This window comes from Stegodyphus dumicola, chromosome 8 (genome assembly GCF_044657685.1).
Source record: "Stegodyphus dumicola isolate Sdum_Otavi_A_Nest chromosome 8, ASM4465768v1".
In the NCBI taxonomy this organism is placed as follows: domain Eukaryota; kingdom Metazoa; phylum Arthropoda; class Arachnida; order Araneae; family Eresidae; genus Stegodyphus; species Stegodyphus dumicola.
Window position 1 is genome coordinate 166,106,981 of NC_140775.1, and position 26,062 is coordinate 166,133,042.

Sequence of the window (26,062 nt, forward strand, 5' to 3'; positions counted from 1 at the left end):
TACGTTTGGTGCGGCCGATTGCAACCAAAATACGAGGTGCACATCTACATGTTATAGCAGTCCTATATACAAAATTTCAACGTTCTGAGGCTACTCGTTTTTGAGTTATGCGAGATACGTACGTACGCACGTACGTACATACGTTCGTACAGACGCCACGAAAAATTCTCTTCAGAATTCATTTTAAAGCAGTTTTATAATTTTTTTGAAAAAAAAGAGTATTTTATTCTGTCCTTACGTACAGATATCACGCAAAAACATCGTTAAATTGCATTCGATAGCGGTCAAAATGGATATTTTCATTGAAATATGCTGCCTGAAACATTTCGCGATAACAATACTTCCTTTTTACTTCGTACAAGGATGTGAAAATACATGCAATTGGGAGGGAACTTCTTTCTCAAAATATGTATAAGTCTTAATTATTAGCCCAAAAGAGCGCTACTTCAGAAGGGCTATTAATTTCGTTTTGGCATTTTGCGTCGATTCACTTTTCAAACTGTTGCCACCAAATATAATCTCCCTATGTTATATTTAGAAGAATCTGCATAAATATATGTGTGTATGTACGCTTTGTGATAAAATAACGGCACCTAAAGCCATCAAATTTGGAATAACGTAATCCTCCTCCGAATATGGGCAAAAGGAAGCCCAAATTTTGGATTTGGAATTTGTTTAATTATCTATTTCATATTTTGTAAAGCATTTATGACTTTCGGATTGAGAAACTCAGCGATTTCAAAGCAAGCAATGGCAACAGTGTACGTGTGTGTGTGTGTGTGGGGGGGAATTATCTCCAGCGCACGGGACTGTGTATCCGAAATTCTAAAGATATGCTCATTTTAAAATTATTTTGCGATATTGCTGTTGAATTGAATTTTATGGTTTAAGTGAGAAGAACATGATAATTAATAAATAAAGGTAACGCAGAAAACTTAAAAAAAAAAAAAAAAAAAAAAAAAAAAAACGCTCTTTTCGGCGTAATCTTTCAGATTTTACATTTTGTTTTAACTTTTATTTTCTTATGCATAGAATACCTAAATTATTAATTTGAATTGTCCTAATTATTGTTGCAGATAATTTTTATTCTTGTCAACTGGTAGTTCGACCTAGGTGTTCGCTTAAGAGTCACGTAACCAGCGTATCACGGACTGTAAAGACTAATACACATATAGAGACTGATATACATAACGAATCGAATAATGCTTTGAATTAAAATGCCAGCCAACGTACATGTGTGCTGTCCAACGTTCAACCTTTATTTTCAGTCACCAATGTTTTATCTCGAATAATATTTTTGATGTTTTAATTATTGATGTTAACTCTTTGAAAGCGTGGAGAGAACTAAACTTTTTTTGACTCATCAATGATCGCTCTCAGATTGTTTTTGTTTTCTCTCCTTTTCAGAAACGTTGCTTGCAAACGTAAACATAGGTCAGCTTTGAATACGTCCATGCCATACATATTTTTTTCTCTTCGGTCTTCTTTTCTCTCCGCCATTTTTTACATTTCCCGTTTCTGAATCATACTAACCAAGATGTTGGTGTCACAGCTAACTCTGGAAAATAATAATAAATAATAACTAAAGTAAGCAACTTACGCTTTTAAGCTCGTTGATCTCACTCTCCTTAAAACTAACATCAAAACAGCTCTCAGAACGTAAATTATAAAATTAGTAATAAAAATGTTTATAATATCTTACTGATTGTATTACTGGAATCTTTATTGTGTTACTGAAATCTTAAAATCCACAATTTCGAGTTACTAAAAATAATGTCATAACTGTTTTCCAAAATAAAAATTTTAAAGTTAGGATTCCATTTTAAATTACTTTACAAATCGTCGCTATCCACAACTTGAAAGAAAAGAATAATTAAATTGAACATTTTGATGTTTCAAAGTTTTCAGTGACTGAGTCAACACTTTTGTGTGTTAACTGTTTGTATAAACTTTGTGAATAAACATGCTAAAAGAGCAAAAAAAAATTTTTTTTTAAAAGTGAAAGTTTTCACATTTTATATTACGCCCAAAGGGGCGCTTTTTTAACTTATTGTGCTTTAACGTTTAACCTTTATATATTAAATATCTTGTTCTTCGAACTTAAAACATAAAATTCAATGCGACATCAATATCATAAAATATTTAAACGAGCATATCTTTAGAATTTCCGATACACAGTCTCGTGCGCTGGAGATGTGTTTTTTTTTTTCCCCCGTACAGTGTTGCCATTCCTCGCTTTGAAATCGTTGAGTTTCTTGACCAGAAACTCATAAATGCTTGACAAAATATGAAATATATAATAAATTCCAAATTTGGGCTTCCAGATGCCCATATTCGGGTGGAGTCACAAAACGAACTTCGAAACGTTACAAAATTTGATGGCTCTAGGTACCGTTGTTTTATCACAATGCTAGAAACACGCATAAATTTATGCTGATTCTTCATTATTTAATTTCTTTAAATATAATACAGGGCTCTAATATTTGGTGGCAACAATTTAAAAAGTGATTCGCCGTTTATAGTGAATCAACGCAAAATGCCAGAACGAAATTAATAGCCCTTCTGGGCAAATTGTCCCTTTGGGCTAAAAGTTTGGACGCTTTTTGACAACTCCAAGCAGTGACAATTTTTACAGATGAAGAGATTCGGAGCAAATCCGTATATCTCCATTATCCGGGTACTTTCATCAGTTTACATCCCAAATATAAAAAGTGTAGTGAATTTTAAAAAAGTATGGCAACACTTTAACACTCTGTAAATGGGAAGATTGATCTTTTGACTGCATTCAAGGCACACATATTTTTTGCTCTTCTCCTTTCCGAATTTAAGATTGGACAAGCTCGGGTTATTGTGATTGTACGCTTGAGTGCTCTTCCTACAGAAAACTGGCTCATATTACATTATACATCATAAAAATCACAAAAAGCCTCATACAATCGTCCTGTTCACTCGAAATTAAATGAGGAAAAAATCGCTAATGTTCAAGCAATTTTATCTACTCGGGCATTGGTGGATGGTGAATACTGAAAAAAACATTCAGGCTACAAACAGCTGTAAATAAGAAGCATTTTAATTCTTGTTTTAGAAACCATTTGAAGAATGTTAAAATATTTTCCGGAAAAAAAAAAAAAAAAAAAAAAAAAAAAAAAAAGATACATACATTTTCAAAGTACAGATTTTAAGTTGTTACAAAGAATACAAAAAATATTAATAAAAATTTTTAAATGAGCAGTTGTCATTTTAAAATTAACACTAAAATTTAAGTTGAAACATACCGGCCCATAAATAGTTTCTTTTTAAAAGAGTGGTCCAAAAGTCAAGCACAGCATACTTTCAGAAACTGTGAAAAATCGATTTCACCCTCTATTTAATGTTAGTTTGTTTGTGTTTTGAAAACTTATAACAAATTCCTTTTTTTTTTCACTTACTCTAAGCCTCAGATACAGAGAAAAATATCCGTGCACGATGGTACACAGATATTTTTCATCTGATTTATAACCTAAACCTGTTTATAACCTTAGCTGGTTTTATTTGCTCTAAAGTCTATTTGCTCCTGGTGCTCCTGTTAAAGGCCGATTAACTAGAAGTTTGTTACAATAGTATTTATCAGTTTGCAAAGTGGTCAATGAAAGCATTTCAGCCAAGTGTTCATTCAATATATACGTCCCGCCCGGGGACCTATAAAATCAAGTGAAACAATTAAATTTGATGGTTACACAATTTTAAAGATGATATTAGGTAGGTGGCGTCCATTATTCTCAATACATAGCGTTAGTCGAACTCGGAAATTTCATTTAACTCTTTCCAGCATATCGACAGGTATGTTGGCAACAGCACGGCGCATGTTGTTCTTCAGGTGATCTAAAGTCCTAAGACAATCGTTTGAAACAAGTAATTTTAGATAGTCTCATAAAAATAGTCGCAGAAGGATAAATCAGGAGACCGTGCTGGTCAGTGCAGATTGCCCCTCAAGGAGATAGACTTCTGGGAAGTAGTGCCGCAAAATAGTTATTGACACACGTTTTTATGTGTGCCGTGGCACTGTACTGCTGGAACCATATATCTCCCACATACATCTCGTTAAGTGTTGGCAAGAAAAGCTCCTGGATCATGTGGACATAGCTGTTAGAACTCACCGAAACTGTCCGTTCGTTTTCTTCGTAAAACTATGCACCAATTATTGTAACTCGCAATACTGCATACCAAACAGTCACTATTGTGAATATAGAGTTATCAGGGATCTAATAGCCATGTTCAACTTATTTACGGATCCCGAAAGATGGAGTGGACCGCATCACTGAAGGAAATAAGTGCCCCATAAGGCATGCCAAGAAATGCTTCACAGGCATTTTCTCGAGCAGCAAAACAGCATGTATTAATTTCCTGCATCACAGCCAATGCGTAGGGATGAACTGGAAGGATTCACAGAACGAACAGACGACAGAACAACAAATGCATGTTTGCGGGCAGAGCGCTGAGGGGATCGCAGCACAGAAAGCTTTACCTTGCCAATGGTTTGGGGTGATCTGGCTGTTCGTGAAAGTCAATGTTCCCTGAAGTTGGTTACCCATCCAACAATCGACTGCCGACCAGGAACACGACCACGGGGGCGATACTGAAATGGGTACTGAATTCAGTTTATTATTGGTAAAGGTTTTGCGTTCAAAAAGTGTAATACCGTTCGAAACGTATGCCTCCACAGCGAACGCGAGCTTTGCTTTCGTCCACTCCATGAGGCTAAAGCGGAGCTAAGACTTCACGGTCCAACCTCTCGAATGTGCCTATCCCCACACTCCTTGGAGCAACCTTCACGTAAGGGCGCCTATTTCAAATGAGCAAGTTGCTGTGCCCCCACCATATATTAGGCTTAAATATATAATATAGACCGCTTAAAAATAAAGAGAAATTACAAAAGAAAAAAATTCATTAGTGAAAATACTCCAACAAAAATTTATCAAGTTATTATAATAATGTGAATACAATTATCGTATAGACTTTATTTGTAAGTCAGCCACAATATATGGCAATGTAAAAATTTTAGAATTATTAATAAATACTAGACAAGGGCGGACATGGGCAGAACCCATTAACCGTAATAATAGAGGAATGGTGACCACGTGTTCCGTTACTACTACTACTACTGCCCTTTATTAGGTATATCATATGATAGTAAAACTTCCGAATATGTTAAATGCAGTGGTAATTATGGTAGTCTTCAGGTACGAACTTGGATTTTACTTGTCGAAATAAAACGTTATTTACCCATTCACAATCTAACCTACTTCCCAACTACTTATTTCATAATTTTATAATTCCAGGTCTAATAATTTCTGAGTTGCAAGCTATAAAAATGTGTTATTTACCTTATGCTGCAAACAAATCCTTGCCTGTAATGTCACGTGCAGATATTCTAAGGCAAAGACAAAAAATTTCGACACAAATCAAATTATAGTTCACTAGAACGTTATGAAAACATGATTTCATATTTCTCATCTAAGAATTAATATGAAAACTTTCAATTTTTTCCCACATAGGTTTATAAAAAAAATTATTTCCATTTGAAGTCATGTATTTTATTAAGAACAACAAATTTACAATTAGTACATTTAACACAGAACAGTTTATTTTCCAGAACATTTTACAAAGTAAGCTTTCCAGTTATGCAAGAAAGCAGCAGATTGTATTTTTCTCTATAATATTTTTGACCAATTCATCTTTTTCTAAAGACCAGACTGTTTTTTTAATATGGACTGTTTTTTTAATACTGGTTTTACTTTTGACATTAATATACCATTTGATTTTGTTAAGAGAAATACAGCTTAAGTAACTTTCTTTTGAAAATATTTCAGTTTATTATTGGTAAAGGTTTTTTTATTTATTAGTTATTTATTCAGCTCCTTACTGATAATTTATTAAACTAGTAACATATTATTTATTACATATTAAGTTAACAAGAAACAACAATATACAGTTGGAAGAGGAACATCACAACAAGTATATACGGTACTAAGTGGCAAACACTCTTCATGAATATTTTAACATAAGTAGAAGGCAGTATAATAAAACACTTTTCAACATGTTCACAATCAAACTAGCTATCCTGTATGTTCAAATTTTATACTTCTACTTCCTCTATATATAATTTAAATACAACAAATAGGCATTACATTTAGTAAGGCATTAAATCAGTAACAGTAGAAAAACATTTTCTATAATATTATTACCTTGTACTAAAAAAATAAATAGAAACAACTGTTCTAAAGAAGAAGATTCAAACAAGAAGTTCTGGTTCATAAAAATAAGAACAAATTTAGAATTACATATACAATTATTTACAAATATTTAGAGAAACTACACAGTTGGCGCTATTCTCGCAGGCTAATGCAGAAGACATCGATATTTTAGCTTTAGCTTACTTTGGACAAAAAGCAGCATTAGCGATTAATTTAATTTGATCGGTATATTATCAAGTTGTTGCACATGAAATGCCAGGATTTTGAGGATTATATGATTTTCATTTTATAAAACACAACTAACTAGTGCCAGTGTCTTAAAAATTAATGTTTATAAATCCGTGCATATGTTATGGAATACTTTGAGTTCTAGATTGCAATATGATTAAACGATTATTGATAAATTGATTACCTTTTCTTTATAACTTGTTTACAGTGCAAAAGATGCAGCCACGAACATTAACAGAGTGTTTTGAGTTAGTGATATGTGACAAAAAAGGGATCTTATAAAATATTCATCTCTGACCTATTCAATAGCTAGATGAAATAAGGCTTCAGATACCAAACCCAAACTTAAAAACTTCATTTGAGAAGGACGATACTAACTACATTGATGGTGAACAAGTGGAACTTTATCGCAAAATGCGATAAAATATTAATGTTAAGAAGCACTGGACGCAACTGGACGGTGTGCTTCCAAAATTGTGTACGAAGCATGGTAGCTGGCCAACAAAGCTTCCCTCTGGCCAACACACTACTTCATGACAACATGCATAAAAAACAAACAGCTTGTACTGGAAACACCTTCACGTAGAATATATTTATCGGACCTCACTGTCCACTGACTTCTGCTTTCGGAAATACTTAAATTACTTTTTGATAGAGAAAGGGCGCGACAATGATGGAGTTCTCAAAAATGTCTTCGAGGAATTTCTTAAGTTAACTGGAGTTTTACCAACTAGCAAATACACTTCATCTTGCTAAAAAACGTATATTGCATCTAATGGTGCCTATTTCGATTAATGAAAGTGAGTTTACAGAGGCTGTTCGAACATTTTTTAGACGATTTTGGTAAGCGGTAATAAAAAATCGTTTGCTGCAAAAGAAGTAATTGCAATTGTACTATGTTTTTAAAAGTCAAAATTATCGTCTGCGGCTTGAAAGTTTTGTTTTTATTCAAAATGGCGAATTTAACAAAGCAGTGGTTCGAAGGCTACATTTACGCTCTTTCCGAAGAGAAATATGCATACTCCGTTATCCAAAAACGATGTGAGAGTCATGGTTTTGTGATATCTAAAGCGTCGATAGGTAATATCATCAACAAGAAAGGGGAAAAAAAAGTCAAATTGGAGCCTCAAGTGGGACAAAATTCCAAACAAGTATCCAAGGAAAAAACGGACATCTTCGACTATTGCAAAGGTATGTTACTTAATGTTAAAAGAAAATCCCCCTAGTCAAAGGACAGTTGCAAAATCATTAAAATGCTCGGTGTCTACTTTAAACAAAATGAAAAACGTTGATTTAAATCTTAAAAAAAGCGAAAAAATGCAATGTGCATCGTCTTCTTCCAAAGCATACCGCTCAACGCAGGACACGCTGCAGAATTCTATATGAGAAACACTTATCCAAAGAAAAATGGAAAACAATTGTCACAATAAATGAAGCATGGGTATATTTAAATGATTGTAACAAAAAAAGAGCCATTTATTATCACAAAAGGGGAGACAAAATTTTAAGTTCATGGTTCAAAGAATCAAAAGAAAGTTTTTCTAAGGGATTCATGATTGTTGCTGGTTTTTCTTATAATGGAAAGTTAAAAATAAAGAGAGTGCAAAAAAGTGTCAAGATTAACTCCAAATACTATCAGGAACATATTTTATCGCCAATTTTTCTGAATGAAATACCATCGCTTTACCCATAGTGCCATCAATCTGTGAGACTCCATCAGGACAAAGCTAGCAGTTACACATCAAAATACACTGTAAATTTCCTAAAGAAATGGAACAAAAAACTGGTATCAATGCAATACACTTCACTGATATCCCTACTAAATTTCCCGATGTGTCACTTATGGAGTTTTGTGCTTTCGGACTTTTAAAAACTGCATTATCCAAACGTTGTCCCAAAACCCTAACAGGACTCTGAAAAGCTGTTCGGGAGGAATGGGATAGAACACCTCTTCTGCCACTTCAAAAGGCATTATTATCCTGGAAATTGCGGTGTCGAAAGATAGTTCAGAATAAGGGATGTCAAATAGAACATTTAAAACATAAGAATTTTATGTAATTTAGTTTTGTGAATACAATATACATCGTCTATAAAATGTGTGAACAGCCTCTGTAGCAGAATTACCATTGTCTGAAGTTCCAATATCAAATCCAACATTTCATGTGCGACCTTTGCCGATTACAACAAATAATTTAATTAACACTAATATGCTTCATAATGAGTCTACTAGAGCAAATTAACCCAGTCTGACTATTGCTTAGGACAGGAACTAAGACAGCAGGAACTAAAGACAAGAAAAGTATGCAAGAACGTAAGCAGTTTTGCCATTTGGAAGAACAGGGTCAGGGTTAGTTGCTGAACAGAAAGCTGTGACAAAGTTAGTGGCATTTATTTGTCCAAGGTAACTAAAGCAACCAAAAGCTTCTCAAAACTTTCAGGTTCTTCACCCTTTAAGAAGAAAAGAATTATTAGAGCAAATGAGATAAAAAAAAATCTAAGAAAATTCGTAAGAAATTAGGAATTACACTGAAAGAGTTACAAGTGACCAGTGTTTCTAAAAACATAAGAAAGAAAACTTTGGCTCAATTATAATAGTAATTATTATTTTTTCTTTACATTTAATCCAGCTGAGACTACTAAATATATTTATTTATGGTTACAAAAAAGCCTTAATTTAAGTTTGAACCTAAAATATTGCCAGGTGCTGTATAGATAAAGAAATGTACCCTTAAAAAACATGGAAAGCAGTTTTTTTAAAGATTTCTGAAATTTAAAATACATTTTATGTTTCAGTTTTTCTTTTTTATACATTTCTGAATGCAAATGAACTTTTCAAGCATATATAATAATTTTTTTCTCACAAGGGAAAATAATTTCTGAGAAATACTCTTACTAATTACTCTACTGAAACTCTTACTCTACTGAAAAAAATGATTCTAAAATATAACCGTTTTTTGTACAAAATAGATATAGCAAGAGCAAAAACAAATAAAACAAATGCAAAACTAGAAGATATGTAAACTGATTTACTTTTAGTATTAAACTGTAAGCTTGATTCACATTAATGGATTTCAACCACATAAAAAGTAAAATTTCGAAAATAATAAAGATGTAACTGTTTAAATGGTTTATTATCTTTCATCATATAATGATGAATTTTAATGCAATATTAAATATTATGTATGTAATATTATATTTAAAGTATTCAGAGTTTCTAGGTTTTTTTATGTTCATATCTATTTTCCGACACAGTTTAAAAACGAAACTTTGGCTGTTTTAAAAAGCAGCTTTGGATAACTTTTAATTACTTTTGCAAAGTTTGTGCTGTTTTCAAAGCAAATTTTAAATGAAATATTTCTCCTTCCTAAAATCTTTCATTTACAACAATTACAAAAATGGGAAAAGTAGTTTAAAAAATAATGCTTACTTTTTTTGCAAAAAAAAAAAGGACGTTTAAAAAAGCCTGAAAATTCTGTGAATGCTTTCATACGTAAATTATTTTAGAAAATTATCAGAATAGCAACAACTATGACAATAAGTGTAACACTTACTCTTATAGAATCTTCTAAGGTTTCTTTAAATCTTTTCTGATATTCAGATTTGATAAAGACCATGTCTATCTCACATCTACTCACAACGATTCTCATTAAAGCTTTGTCATCTCGATTTGCACCCTAAAATTAAAAGAAACAATGTCTTAGAATGAATTCAAAAATGCAAAGTTTTACTTGGTAATCTCTTCAAACAAAAAATTGCAACTTTTACCTTAATCAGCAAAACAACATAATGCTTTATTTTCAAATAAATTTAAGCATTGAGAATGAGTAAAAATAATATATATATAATACAGGGTGGGGTAAATAAAAGTGGTTCGAAGAAAAGAGTTCAGGTAACAAAGGAAAGTAAATACAGTACTAAACTGACCGTAGCAGATGTTGAAATTGACCACCACTCATCTCTTGGCACTTTTGGGCCCTGGTTACCAAGTTGCTGAAGCCAGTTCGAAGTTGGACTGAAGGAATTGCTGCAAACTCATCCAAAATGGTCTGCTGCAGTTCTTGAAGACTATGACGGATGTTGCGATACACCTTAGACTTGAGGGTTCTCCACAAAAAGTAAGTACTCACTGAGAGATCAGGTGACCTGGTGGCTAGCTAGAGCCGAGACTAGACTGACCTCTGCTAACAACTCTGTCAGCAGTGAAGAGTGTGTAAACGTGTTCCAAGGTGCGGTCGGCTGTATGGGTAGTTGCTCCATCCTGTTGGAAGAAACTGTAGGTTCCTCAGTTAATGCTGCCACAAATTGATTATAAATGGTGGAAATGCAACGCTCCGAATTCAGTATTTGATGAAAGAAGATGGGATCAATAACGCGGCTGGCAGACACTACACACCAAACTCCCAACCTTCTGATCATGCAATGGTGAATGGTGGAAGGTATGCGGATTCTCCGCTGTCCAGAACCTATGATTCTGTGAGTTGACATAACCACTCAGGTGAAACAATGCTTCATCAAAAATAAAGAAAAGATCCATCTCCAAGCCATTCATTGTTATCTCAGTGAACAACCACTCACAAAACTGGAGGCGCTGAGGAGCATCTGCTGGTTTTAATACGTGAACAACACACACTCTGTAGGAATGCCTTTTCAGGTCCAGATGGAGTATTCGTCCACAAGATCGACGTAATATGTTGGTCTCTTAGGATAGGCATCGGGTTGATTTGGTAGGACTCTGAAGCATTTTCTGCTGAACCGCAGCCACATTTTTTTGGGTGTTTGAACACATTTTGGAATGTTTTTTTACTTGTTCAAAACAGATCCTGTCTGACGCCATTTTACGACTAATCAATGCATGGCATTCTTTGATGGCACTTTCACACCATCAAACGTATGAGCAAACAATTTACCACACTGTTTCTCTGACTTTGTTGTAACGTAATTTTCAACAACAATCACCCTTTGCTGCACTGTGCGTATCATCTTCATTTTTACACTGCTCAACACACACTGAAACAGCCCACACTAAGCTCTGAACTGGTTTGGATAAGTTGGTGTGCGCGTTACGTTGTGTGATTATATGCACATATTCATGTTCAATCGTATCCACTCGTCTAGGGCACTTTTATTTGCTTTCCTTTGCTGTGTTTTTTTCTAACCTGGAACTCTGTTCTCCGAGCCACTTTTATCTGCACCACCCTTATATGTAGAAAAGTTTGAGTGATCACTTATTACGACATCTTTCGACAAAATGTCTGTTTTTGTCCGGTGGCAATACTACATTACGAAATTACAAGACACGAGGACGTTGATTAACAGTACTCGAACGATGTAGATGTTTTTAGTTTATTTGTATTTTAGTTTAGAACTGAAAACAAAACGAAACGACTATAAACTTTAACTGTAAGAATTGCTGCGATGTATATAATTTGTGAATATACTGTAGGAATAAAGTTTTGTGCTTTAACAACTACTGGTGGACTGGTGCAGCAGCCTGACTGAACGTAAGGTACAAAATGAATAAAATTTAAGATTCAGATATTTTATACTTTTACGTTACAAATGTGTATTTCAAAAAGTCCTTTAATGTCATTAAAGATGCCTGGATATGTTATTGCAGAACAGACGTTTCCTGGAAAAGGTTATTCAATAGTATTGTCTTATGTAGTGTTGAGTGGGTTTGCTGGCGAGAGATTATTGCTTAATACAACAACAATTTATGTAGAAATAGGAGAATCAAGACTGAAACCCTACATACACTATATCAGAAAAGAAAACTGCCATGTTGGCATGGTGATTAGGGAACTAGCTGAGGTTCAAATATCTGAGAAGACATGGATGTGTGTTAATGTACAATGTCTATGAAACATCTAGGCATTTAAAATACTACTGCCAAAAGTCTTGTTGGGAGGTTAATGGGTACCCATCAACCTCCCAACAGGAACCTTTCTCAGAAAAATTCTCCATCGAAATTGTGATGCAGCTGAGCAAAAATTGAACTGTTGTTTATATGGTGGCCAAGATACAGCGAATGACAGGTGCTTATTACCCCTTGTTCATGATGAATTCATGGAGCTGATCAAGATCCTCTCAGTAGAAACGACAACGATGAAAGAAATTTTGGTACTTCATAACTGTTCGCACCCCATACCGAAACGTCCCGCATTCGTTGTCACTTTCCACGAGATGTTTTGATTTTTTGCGCTGTTGTTTCTTGCCCGAGGTACACTGCGATTTAATTTCGCTCAGAAAAATCAGCAAATTTCATAAACTCAAAGTTGATGAAAGAGTTACTCCAAGGGAACCTGTTCCATTTCTGGGAAAATCATACAATGACATTAAATAGAAAATGTACAAATGATTCATTCAGTACATGGATTTCTTTAAATCAAAACTTTAATTCAGTATAAATGTTTTTTTTATTAGCAAGCAAAAATTGTGTACCTAACCCAGATGACGAATGAAAAATAAATAATATTGATAAATAAATGAAGGCAGAAAGGCATAAGATCACAAAATTTAATGCTAAAATTAAGACAGAAAATGTTTTCGGAAAGAATATGCAAGGAAAACAACATTCAAAATAATCAGAAGAACACGACAAAAACACTTTCAAATATTTAATTTTTTACACACACACACATATAAGAGAAAAAGTATTATCTTACTTTCAAAGCACGATACAGTTTTCTTGCAAAATACGCAGGAGTATTTTCTACACATCGAACTGTACAAGGAAAAGAACATTTATTAAATTGAAATTAACTGTAGTTACATAATATGCTATCAATAAATCACACAAAGGATTAAATATGCTATACTTATGGCTAAAGCTTGATCTTTAAGGTAACCTAATAATTATCCACCAAATTTTTTAATTTGAATTTTCGGCAACTTGTACCGTTTTTCATTAGAAGCACTTATATGCTACTATCTGTGTTAGAACTCGTATTAACACTACGGTCAACCGTATTATCTATATTCTCTTTCACCCGACGATTAAGCGTGATAAACGCATCCGAATATTCTTCGCAGCCTATGACCTCTGTTTCCAGATCATCGGAATATTCTTCGGATACCTTAACAGTAGAAGAAAAAACCAACGCCGAAACATTTTTGTGAAGTTTAGAGCAAAGGAAGCACTTTCAAGAGAAAGGAGATTCCGTCCATGGATTATTGGTACTGAGAGACAACGACGGAGTCCTCAGAGTTAAAACTAAAATCATTGAACGTGATGATGAATTCTGCTTCCTTTATCCCCTGTTGCTTCCGTCCAAGCATTATTTAACTGAATGCCTCATAAGAGAGTATCATGAAAAGAACTGTCATGCGGGAGTGCAAAAATTAGCTGCTAAGTTAAGAGAGCGATACTGGATCATTTCGTCGAAACGTAATATAAGATCTTGCGTAAGTCGATGTGTAGTATGTAGGAGATTTACCGCTAAGGCTTTATCTACCACTCCGATCTAGATACCCCTTGACAGAATAAGAGATTCGGCAGTCTTTGAAACAACAGTCGATCTTTGTGGACCTTTACTTCTGAGACCAAAGACTAAAGCTTGGATCGTCTTGTTCACCTGCGCCGTATACCGGGCAATTCACCTGGAGCCTATCACCCCTCTGAGTATCGAAACGTTTCTACAGGCTCTGAGACGGTTCATTGCCAGACGAGGCCGTCCTGCGACAGTGTACTCAGATAACGGAACCAATTTTACCGGAGCAGACAATCCTCTGAGATGCCTGGACTGGAGAAAAATCACAGAAAACGAGTGTTTTCCAATAAAATGGAAATTCACCATCCCTACGGCTGCGTGGTGGGGGGGATGGTGGAAGCGCTTAGTTCCTTCCACCAAGACTCTTCTCGTGCGAATTCTAGGGAGATCGTCGGTGAATTTCGAGGAGTTACTGACCATCCTGTGTGATGTTGAATCCACATTAAACAACCGTCCTTTAACGTACATCTATGATGATTCGGAAGAGCTCGTACCTCTGACACCTTCCCTGTTTTTGCAAGACATAAAACAAGTGGGGGTACCAGATCTGGATTACATCGATTCCCAGAAACTGAATGTGCGTGTAAATTACTGCAATACGTTGAGACAAGAACTGAGAAGTCGCTTCCGCAAGGAATATCTGGCTCAACTGGTGCAGAAGGCAAGCGCTTCATGTCAAAACCTAAAGGTGGGGGACGTAGTCCTTATAGAACTAGACAATAAAATACGTGTAATGTGGCCAATGGGCAAAATTGTAAAAATATTCAGTAGTAGAGATGGGGCTACCAGAGTGGTACAGGTAAAAACAAGCAGTGGATATTTGGTAAGACCAATCAAAAAAACTGTACCCACTAGAAGTTTCAACTACCAGTGATCCTGTGCTAACTCTGGCAACTGAAAACAGATCTAGATACGGTAGACTCTTAAAACCAAGGACATGAGTTTTGGGTGAATGAAATGGAATCCGCTGCCCCGCTGCGAATATTAGTAAAATATATTTAGAGAATTAGCTGCGTTGGAAAGGATAAAACCCATGTGTTTGTATTTGCGGTATTTTACCTCCTAAAGTTGCGTCGAGTTCAGAATATTATGCATTCTTATTCACGCTGGTGCAGATAAGTTTAAATTTTTGTTATTGTGTTTATAGTGTATAACTGCAAATATATGAATAGAATTCTATTAAATAAACATTTAAAATTCTGGAATGGTGTTTAAAATTTTAGATGTAGAGTATTCACATTGCTATGTCGGAGCCAGTGCAGTCAGGTGTAAAGTAAAAGTGTTTTTGCTCCAAGACGTAACAAAAAGACAAAATATGTTGAATAATTTATTTATTGGATAATAATCTTCTACATTTCCCTTTTATAACTAAACAATATGAGTCCTACAGGTAGAAGCTACTAAGTGATGATAACAGCTTCGTTTGCTTTTAAATTAATATTGTAGAAAATTTACCTTACAAATATTTATTACCTTGGATTTATATTTTATTACCTTATACTTATTTTCCCAAAGTCATGGGAAATTTATCTTATAAATATTTATTATGTTATACTTAATTCTTTATTACCTTGCAAGGTATTTATTTAAATTAACCAGTTATTTTATGTTCCTCATCTTGAATTTCAACGATAGCATTCTGTCTTCGCGGTTGCTATATTTTTATCAATAGTGCTTCTCATGCAACTTATGTGTTAATTATTTTTGGGCAGCCTTTGGCTAGCCTAAGCTTTAATTTGAAATTTTATCTTTTGAGTTACACCATAAATACTGGCTGGTTTTGTAAGCTCAATAAGTGTCTTCTGTTCAGTTATTTGAGTTATAAATAAATGGGTTTTTTACACCCTTCTTAACTTTTTGTGGGATCAACCAGACATACCAAAATTCGCTTAAATCCATGAGACTCTTGACGTAGACTACCTAAAAGAGCGAGGCTCTAAAGCCTTATACTTGTTTGCATAAAACTGTAGGAAATTTAACAGCTACTAATTCTTGATAAAACTATAGAAAATTTGTTATTAATATTTATCTTCTTTTAATTATACTTACATTTTTTTACCTTATTGTTATACTTTACTCTCTTATATTTATTTTCATAAAATTGTAGAGAAACTTGATAGCTTCTTTTACCATTTTCATAAAATTGTTGGAAATTTTCCTTATAAATAAACGTTTATTTCTTTGTACTTATTTTCATAAAATTATAGAAAATTTGTCTCATAAGTATTTATTGCATTGCACTTTATTACCTAAAACTTATTATTATTTTATACTTAATTTCATAAAACTGTAAGAAATTTAACAGCTCGTTTTACTAATTCCAGAAAATCGTAGGTAATTCACCTTTTAAATATTTATTACTTTATATTTAATTAACTTACATTTTTTCTGTCTTATAGTTTGCAAACGCCATTTGAGCGTTTGCAATGACGCGAGACTTACAGCCCAGAAAAGCGCTGAGTCACTTTTAAAATTGTTGCCGCCAAATGTTACCGCCCTGTATTAAAGAAATTAAATAATAAAGAATCTGCAAGAATGTGCGTATGTTTCTCGCACTGTGAAAAAAACAACGGTACCTAGAGCCATCCAATTTTGAATGACGTAATCCTCCTGCGAATATAGGCATCTGGAAGCCTAAATTTGAAATTCGGAATTGGTTTTATTATCTATTTCATATTTCGTCAACTTTAACGAATTTTTGATTAAAAGATTTTAAAGCGAGCAGTGGCAACACCGTACGAAATAAAACATTTTTGTCTCCAGCGCGTGAGGCAGTCTATCGGTCACTGTAAATATATGCTGTTTTTGAATATTTTTAGCCCAAATGCTCTCGAAACGGCTCTCGAAGCATGTATGTGTGTGTAACTGAAAAAAATGCCTCTTTGGATGTAATATAAAATCTGAATTCAGATTTTTTAAAATTTGATTCACATTAAAAAAAAAAAAAAAAAAAAAAAAAAAAAAAAAAAAAAAACACTACTTGTGAGACAGACGAAGCTTCGCTACTTGTGAGTATTTAAATTAACACAAGGCACAGTTAAATTCTAGCATAAGTAACATAGTCTGAGACTACAACACAAAAGCAGATTACTTAAGCTGGCTCAAGATAATTAACCAATTTCCTTCTGTACGCACAGAAAAATTGAATGAAAAAGGATTAATAGGTTACTATAGGTTACTCTGAACCTTCTTTATTTATAGTAGATGGCAGCTGAACACAGACCAGTCCATATATTTTATCCATGTTTAGTTTTTTAAGACTCATTTTTCAAAGAAATCTTCCAGATATTTTAGGGCATAAAACGAATTGTTTGAAAAGAAATTTCTATGTTATTTTTTGGTTGTATGCTAATCTCCTTATTCTATATTAGTTTTAAATTTTTACCTTGAAATTTTGCTTAAAACCAAACGGCGAACCCTAGGTGTGCCCAGACCGGGCTCACCGATAATCTAGGACAAATGAGAGTCTGTATTCTTTGTTTCTCCGCATTTCATCGGTCAGTTCATTGACAACAATCCTCGTTTTAGCACTCTTTTCGAAGCTCTATTCAATCAGTGTGCCCACTTTGTGCACAACCACAGAATTAAAACGATAAGTGCTATCATCACAAAATTTTACTTGTGTACTCCTCTAAGCCTAATTAGACTGCCTACTTTCTTTTTTTTAAATTTATATCAACACTCCGACTTTAACAGGCAGCGTGCTGGAAAGGGTTAACGGCGCTTGTTTTTAAACGCCGGTAAAAAGACGCTAAAGTCAGAATAACAGGCAGAGCTGGCGTAATATGCAGCATCAGTGCGAGGCTGCTAAAAGCTCTATCTTTAAAACATTCAACTCTGGGGTTAACAACAACCTAATTTCCATTTTGGTGATGTCTATGGAAAGGAGAAATTAAAGTAAAGGTTCAGCTCACAATAATTGCTTAATTAACATTGGTAACATAAAGTGGTAACATCGGTAACATTGGTAAGATAAATCCTACACGTTTTCCATTAAAACGCAGTGCTGGAGTACTGAAATGTTTCAAAAATAAATTTTCAGAATATTCAGATTCGTAAAAGCATACATTAGTAGAAGAAAACAGACTCAAGAACATCAACAAACCTACAGCAACCAATTAAATCTTACTTTATGTGCTGTTTCACGCTGAGCCAATTTAAAAACCAGTGCAGCATGTATGGAAATTTGTCGTAATTTTAATTACTACAGCTTGAAACGAATCAACTTTGTTTATTATCATAAGATCATTTCATAGACTCTCTTACCTCTTTCATTTAGGAATGGGTCTTGTTTCATGGGTTAAAAAAATCAAATCACAGATCTTACATGAAGTGTGTAAAATCTTACAGATTTAATTCTTAACATAATGTTTTACAGATTCCTTAAAAACAAGAAACCGGGTGCAACAGAAATGGTTATTCGTAACTTAACTATTAAGCAGAGATCTTATGCAAAGTATAATTCCTCTTTATTTTCTAAAATATTTCATCTCATTTAACACATTGATTGCTGCGCGAGTTTGTAAGAAAATCTCCTTTAGTCCACGAACCTGCTATACCCATGTGTCAATTGTTTCCGATCGTAGGAGTTTAGAACCTCTAGAAGGAAACATGTTGAGGCATGCATTCAATTTAAAATCTTTCCTCAAGAATGAAGTATCTAAGAAAGGGTATTAGATTCGAAAATTATTTCTTCTTTTCCAAATATTTTTTTGCAGTGGCACATAGTTGAAATTTTTTGTTTTAAAACTGTTGACCCAACTTTTTGCAATGTCTAATAGAAAAAGAGAAAAAGTTATATTTAAGTAAATCATATAGCGGAGAAGAAGAAACCTGTTGCGAGGCTTATAAAAATTCGATTAGTAGCGACGAGGAATTGTTTTCATTGCTTACGGAAGGGAGTAATGTCCGGAATTACACGGAAGGGAGTAATGTCCGGAATTACACGGAAGGGAATAATTCCCTCTCGGAGAACTTTCTAAAGGAAACTCGCTTGTATAACACGTTACACATAGGGGGAGTCTTGAAAGCGCGCAATTGCGGTCAGCCCGTTTGCAGGATTCGAGCCTGGGGCCGAACTACCAGTGTTCAAGGACTTTACCGCTCGGCCGCTGGCGAGCCAGCGATAAGGATGAGGAATAGTTGATAATTTTCAGAAAGATAATTATAAACAAAATTTAACTTCAGATTCTGATTCAAATACTGATAAATGTAGTGCTAATAGATGTGCTGTTGATACTGCTGATCATATTTTATTAGAACTTCTTGTTTGAGAAGAAAGAAAAACTTTTGTCGAAGAAAGCACAATTCAGTTTATTGAAAGCAATGAATTTAGCTGTCAACAACAATTATTTTCGTTTCTTTCTTTCAACAATAATTTTTTCTTCAAATAAATACTTTACATCGTAAAGTACTCAAAGAACTGTCATCCGAATACGGATGACACGTCCTGATCAGAATTTTTGATGTCGCTCGAATACGGGTGACGTGGCAGTCAAAGTGTTAACTGTTGTATGAAACTACAGCTAATTTTTTTTTTTTTTTGAAGACATAGTAAGCGAGGGAACTGTACGTATTACTGCATGTTCTTCAGAACTGTAGGTATTATCCCGTAAAAATTATACGCGTCCGAATATTTAAGCAAAAAGTAACTTGCTTTTCGTACAGTAAAATTATTGATTGAAATATGTCTTTACGGCAAGTTTATGTTCAATATAAAATGGTAAAAAGTTTGGTTTTTTTGAATTGGCAAAGTACACGAGGTTTACCTGCTTAAGAGGAGGGATGCCTTCATGGAAGGCTATCTTTGCACTATGGTGTGAGGTGGTATTGGATCCACTCTGACACCCTTTATTGGTGCACTTAACTAGCCAATGCTACATTGCTAACTTTTTGCAGCTTGTTCTCCTTCCTTATCTTCAGGGCCCATCTTCGGTTACATAGTTCTAAAAAAAGTATGTAGGTGCTTTTGTCCGAGGGAAGACACTAGCGTAGAACCGAAAAATTTTCTTGCTGTCATAAATTCACCGTGCTTCATGAAGAATAAGCCTTTAACATGTGGGTGGGGGTTTTCTCTTTAATTACAAGTCCCCCCCGGGGGTTGACGTAGAGAACTCTGCGAAGCTACTGGCTAGGATCTGTACCTAGGCAGTCTCGGCCACGGGGGTATAAAATTTATGAACTTGGTGGTTCTGAAGGCTCTGAGAAAGGTCACTTATTAGCCGGCCTCGGAGTCTGGCACGTCCTAGCGCGGGGTGGTACTAGTAGCCAGGGGGTCTCCCCCGGGTTCGCTGGGTAATGTCCCGCTGCGACGGGTTCGCCCAAGCGACTGGTAGGAGCATTAGACGACCGGTGCTGCCTGGTGTTTTATCCAGGTGGTGCGCTGCTCCCTTGGAGGGTAATAGTGGAGGTTGAACCTCCACGATGTGCCCAAAGGGGGAGTAGACCTGTAGTGGGATTAATATCCCGGAGCAGGGAAGCCCAAACTTACTTACTTTAATTAGAAGTCTCTACCTCCATCCAAGGGTTTGTTTTCCAAGGAAAGAGAGATATGCATTCAAAAGTGAGAACCGATTTTTAATATAATTTTATTATTAAAAAAAATTAAAAAATCTGAAACCTCCATCCAAGGGTTTGTTTTCCAAGGAAAGAGAGATATGCATTCAAAAGTGAGAACCGATTTTTAATATAATTTTATTATTAAAAAAAATTAAAAAATCTGAAACCTCTATCCAAGGGTTTCTTTTCCAAGGAAAGAGAGATATGCATTCAAAAGTGAGAACCGATTTTTAATATAATTTTATTATTAAAAAAATTAAGAAATCTGAAAGTATTACCCCCAAAGAGGCATTTTTTTAACGTTCTGTGTGTTACCTTTTATTTATTAAATCAAGCTTCGCTCTTAAACCATAAAATTCAGTTCAACAGCAATATCACGAAATAATTTTAAAATCAGCCTATCTTTAGAATTTCCGATACACAGTCTCGCACGCTGGAGATAAATATGTTTTTTTTTTTTTTTTTTTCTTTTTTTTTTTTTTCCCCCGGTACACAGTTGCCATTGCGCGCTTTGAAATCCTTGAGTTTGTTAATCAAAAATTTGTTAAAGTTTCAGAAAATATGAAATAGATAATGAAACAAATTCCAAATTTGGGCTTCCAGATGCCCATATTCGGGTGGAAGTGTACGTTGTTCAAAATTCGATAGCTCTAGGTATCGTCGTTTTATCACAATGCGAGAAACATACATACGTTTATGCAAAATTCTTCATTATTTAATTTCTTTAAATATAATCCAGGACTGTAATATTTGGTGGCAACAGTTTGAAAAGTGAACCAACATTTAAAGTTTTAGAAATCAAATTTCTGCTGAAACTTTTGTTCCAGTTACATAAAGAAGTGACGGAGCCATTTTATAGGGCTCCAGTGCGCTCCAGCTAAAAAGACTTATTATTTATTTATCTTCATGACTAAGAAGTACTGGAACCGGCGCAATTTAAGCTCTAATGTTCATGTGATATTAATAAGGAAGAATTCTAAGAAAGAAGTGTTTCTAAGTTTTATTTCCGTTGTTGGTAGGGAAAACGCAACTGAACATGGAATTGAAATTTTGCAGTTTCCAAACTTTCCTCTGAATTGCTTTAAGTTATGCTAGTTTAAGAAGCGTTTTCTGATCATTCATGAATAAAATCATTTAAAATTGTTTAAAATCATTTAAGGAAGTATTTTTGCAAGCAGGAAAACAAACCAAATAATAATTTTTAGCCCAAAGGGCCTTAGCCCAGAAGGGCTATTAATTTCGTTTTGGCATTTTGCGTTGATTCACCACAAATGTCAGTTCACTTTTCAAATTGTTGCCACCAAATTTTATCATCCGGTGTTATATTCAAAGAAATTTAATAATGATGAAGAATCTGCCTAAATGTATGCATGTTTCTCGCATTGGGATAAAACAACGGTACCTAGAGCCATCAAATTTTGAATAACGTAATCTTCCACCGAATATGGGCATCTGAAAGCCCTAATTTGGAATTTGAAAGTTGTTTTATTATCGATTTCATATTTTGTATCACCACAACGAATTTTTGATTAACAAACACTGATTTCAAAGCGAGCAACGGTAAAACTGAACGAGAAGGGGGGGGGGACATTTTTATCTCCGGAGCGTGAGATTGTGCATCGGAAATTCTAAAGATATGCTCATTTTAAATTTATTTTGCGATATTGCTGTTGAATTGAATTTTGTGGTCTAAGTGCAAAGAATATTTAATAAATAAAGGTAGCATACAAAAAGTTAAAAAAACGTCCCTTAAGGCGTAATGTAAATATCTGAAGGCTTTCAGATTTTATTTTATTTTTATTTTTAAGAATTAGACTCAAAATGTTTCTGCAAAAGTAAATTTTAATTTTTTTCTCAACTACATGTCGCTGTGTTGTTATTAGTATCTTTTAATAAGTATATGTTTGTATATTACGAGGGCGTTAAATTCAGGGGGGCTAGTCCGAGGGTAATTGGCTATTGTGTTACTGGAGTGCTTTCAGCAATTTAACACTATCGTGCTCTTCAGTTGTAAGTAAATTAAAGAAAAGTATCACAAGAAGAAAGACAGACTGACAAATGTTCAAGAACCTAACAGCCAATATCAAAGAATTTTATTGTGTCTTCTTTTACAAAACAGAAAACAATGAAAAGAAACAGAGCAGGTGGTGCCATCTATGGATGAAACTTGGAATCAGAAATGCTTTATTTAAAGAAGGGTAGGAAAAACAAATTAAAATTCCCCTAACGTAGAGAGATTATATTTGTGGATATAGATAACTTCAAGGAAATTTAATTTTAAGTCTTTTGGTAACAGTCACTTTCTTTAGTTTTTATTGTTATTTTTGTTTTCCACTTCATTACAGAAAATGTCCCTCAGCTACTATAAAAAAACGTTTCCTACACTTCATCAATCTCTTTTTCTGTTTGTGGTATACTTGTTTTTCATTTATTTACAGCTAACGAAGACAGTGTTAAATCATTTCAAGCGCTTCTACAGAAAATAAAACCTACATCAATGAATATTATTTTTCTTATATTCAGGTTTATGTATCTTCCTTTCTCATGATTAAATTTAAAGCAAATTCGTTAAATAAAATTTAGGCTTACTGACTTGCTTTTCAGAGAAGAGGAAATCATATCAAATTCTATCAAAATGCATAATTCTAAAAATTTAAAAAAAATCTGAAAGGTTTCAGATTTTAAATTACTTCCAAAGGGGCTCTTTTTTTTTTTTTTTTTTTTTTTTTTTTTTTAACGTTTTGTGTGTTCCTTTATTTATTAAATATTAGTGCTATTATTTATTATGTAAAGGTCTGTGTTACCTTTATTTATTATATTTTATGGTTTAAGTGCATGTTATTTGCACTTAAAACATAAAATTCAGTTCAGTAGCAATGTCGCAAAATAATTTTAAAATGAGCATATCTTTAGAATTTCCGATACGCAGTTCCTCGCCCGCTGAAGATAAAAAGGCTTTTCTTTCCCGCCGTAGAGTATTGCCATTGCTCGTTTTTAAATCGTCGAGTTTGGTACTCAAAAATTCGTTAAAGTTTTACAAAATATGAAATCAATATTAAAACAAATTCCAAATTTCAAATTTGGTCTTCCACATGCCCATATTCGTAGGAGGATTACGTCATTCAAAATTCGACGGCTCTATGTACCGTTGTTTTATCACAATGCGAGAAATAGACATACATTTATGCAGATTTTTCATTATTTAATTTCTTCAAATATAATGCAGGACTCTAACATTTGGTGGCAACAGTTTGAAAAGTGAAACGGTCATTTACAGTGATTCAACGCAAAATCCCAAAACGAAAACGATAGTAGTCCCTTTGGAAGAAAGCCCCTTTGGACTAACAATAATTTAAAACTGAATTTCAGTTAATTTTAAAGATTTTTTTTACGTCCGTTATTAATAATTATTGCATGAATGTACATTCTGTTGATTTTGCCATTGTAAGGGCATTTTTAACATGTACTGAAAATCCATGTGACGCTGAACGACATCTTCACCTGAATGTGTTGAATTTTGCTATTCAATCAATAGTCAGGACTACTATTCCTTCTCATAGCATTTGGAAGCACCACTGGAGTCCTGAGTAGGAACAGGAAGTTTACTCAAAACTATGTTCGTGCGATTGTAGAAGTTACAGTACGAATGCCAAAGGGTTAACACTTTATTTCTAACAGCATACAGCCAATCCCGCACTTTGGGATACAAAGACCAGCATTTAAGTTCTGAAACGTAAAATATAAGAAGTAAAACTAACTTAATTAAGTAAGAACTAAACTCAGATACTTTACGAAGACAAATAACGCGAAGATTGGCCTTTTAACTCTACGTATGCAGTGAACAGAATGTGGGAAACTACAATACGTCTTCAGGTATCATAGAGGACTAAGTTCTAGCCTTAAAGACAGACAGGAAATGACTGAAAAGCACGCGCGTGGTAAGGCGACGGAAGTCTCTCTCTCTAACTCTCTCTTGGCTAAAAGCCATGTCTAAATATTAACAGTTTGCAAACATATTTGGATAAAAAAAAATTAACCGCGCTTATTCCGGCCAGAAACAGAAAATAAGAGAGGATGGCAAAGTTTTAAAATAAAATAAAAGTTAGTAAAACTTAAAAATCCTTTCACACTTACGGTAATGAATGTGTTTAAAAAATGGTATTGTATAAGAAAGATACCAAACAATATTTTCGATTGTGACATCAGAAATTTTCATGCAAAGTGTGTGCATTCACGTGTGAACGAAACTCCATTTATGAACTCATATGGTACTTATTTAAAATGCAATTTTTAAAAAATTATCGAAGAAATATTTTCTGTTCAGATGCCTTATCTTTATAATATTCTATTCAAATAGTTCAGTTCTAAATTTCAACTAATATCCAGATAAAATGTTACTGCATAAATAAATACGTACCTATTGTAAGAAGAGCTTTTTTTAAATACCCAGATGTTTCAGCCTCAATCGCTTCTGACAAAGTACGTCCAGTTATATCTTCGTATTCTTGAAATACAAATCTTAAGTGTTCATAGCTTTCATAAGCAAAGAGAGTGTTAAAAGCAGCTTCATCGGTTCCCCACTGAGCTTCTCCTGCTTCAAATAAGGCCTGGTCATCAAAAAAGAAAATTTAGTTCCTGATATTTCATAATGTTTTCCAATAAAGTAACATTTTATTGACTCATAGATATAAATTCTTTTGAATCTGCCAACTTAAATTTTTAAATGTTAAAATTAAATTCAACTTAAAATTTATTTTTATAGTAAGATATAAAATTTAAGTTACAAAATTTTTTAATTAAAGTTTCGATTAGAACTTTTTAAATTAAACTTAATTAAAATTTTTGAATGAGTCCCTTTCACAAGAAAAGTAAAATGGTTTCATTATGCATTTCAATTCATGGAGGAGTAACTAAAGGATTTCTGCAGAATCAAGAAGATATAATATAAAGAAGCAAAAGTTAATTACAATGGCTATTTTTATAGAAAATAAATAATAATGAATTCAATTACATTATTATTATGAATATAATATTTATACAAATAATTAATATATATATTATATTCATAAATAATAATATCAAAAACATCCCTATTTATGCACTTAATATCTTTTCAAGGAAAGTTAATAAACTAAACAGAAATTGCATGATAATTTATTTGAAAACGTAAAACTTTTTTTAGGGCAAAACTGTTTATAAATTTTATTCGGCGAGAAAATTGTGAACAATCAATTACGCCCTTACCAGTACTCGAACCATAGATATTGTTTTTGCTAGATGGATGTGCTACCACACACATCAAACGAGCATCAAACGAAACCTGGGAATGCAGTAATTCTTTGCATTCTCTTTCATTTGAAGGAGACTGGGGAGAGACATGAGACCCAGCCGACTAAATCCATGTGGCGAGGAATTATCACTCAGAACATTTTAATTCAGGTATCCTTGTAGAGTCTGTTAAAATTTTAGGTGCAGACAGCATGAAAAACTAGCTGCACTTTGAAACACAGATCTTCGAATTGCTTAACGGATGTGCTATAAGAAGTACGTATA

General features: G+C 33.9%; 1 protein-coding gene across 1 annotated transcript in view; it reads right to left on the reverse strand.

Moving 5' to 3' along the window:
• Positions 1–5,557: 5,557 nt before the first annotated feature.
• The window catches only part of LOC118203098 (annexin A13-like), a 47,524-nt gene continuing 27,019 nt past the window's right edge, over positions 5,558–26,062 (reverse strand). The window contains exons 8-11 of the mRNA XM_035375339.2: positions 24,927–25,116; positions 13,127–13,185; positions 10,013–10,135; positions 5,558–8,909 (exon numbers count right to left, since the gene is read on the reverse strand). Coding sequence (XP_035231230.2) covers positions 8,850–8,909; positions 10,013–10,135; positions 13,127–13,185; positions 24,927–25,116 — 432 coding nt within the window. The 3' untranslated portion in view covers positions 5,558–8,849. The remainder of the gene's footprint in view (positions 8,910–10,012; positions 10,136–13,126; positions 13,186–24,926; positions 25,117–26,062) is intronic.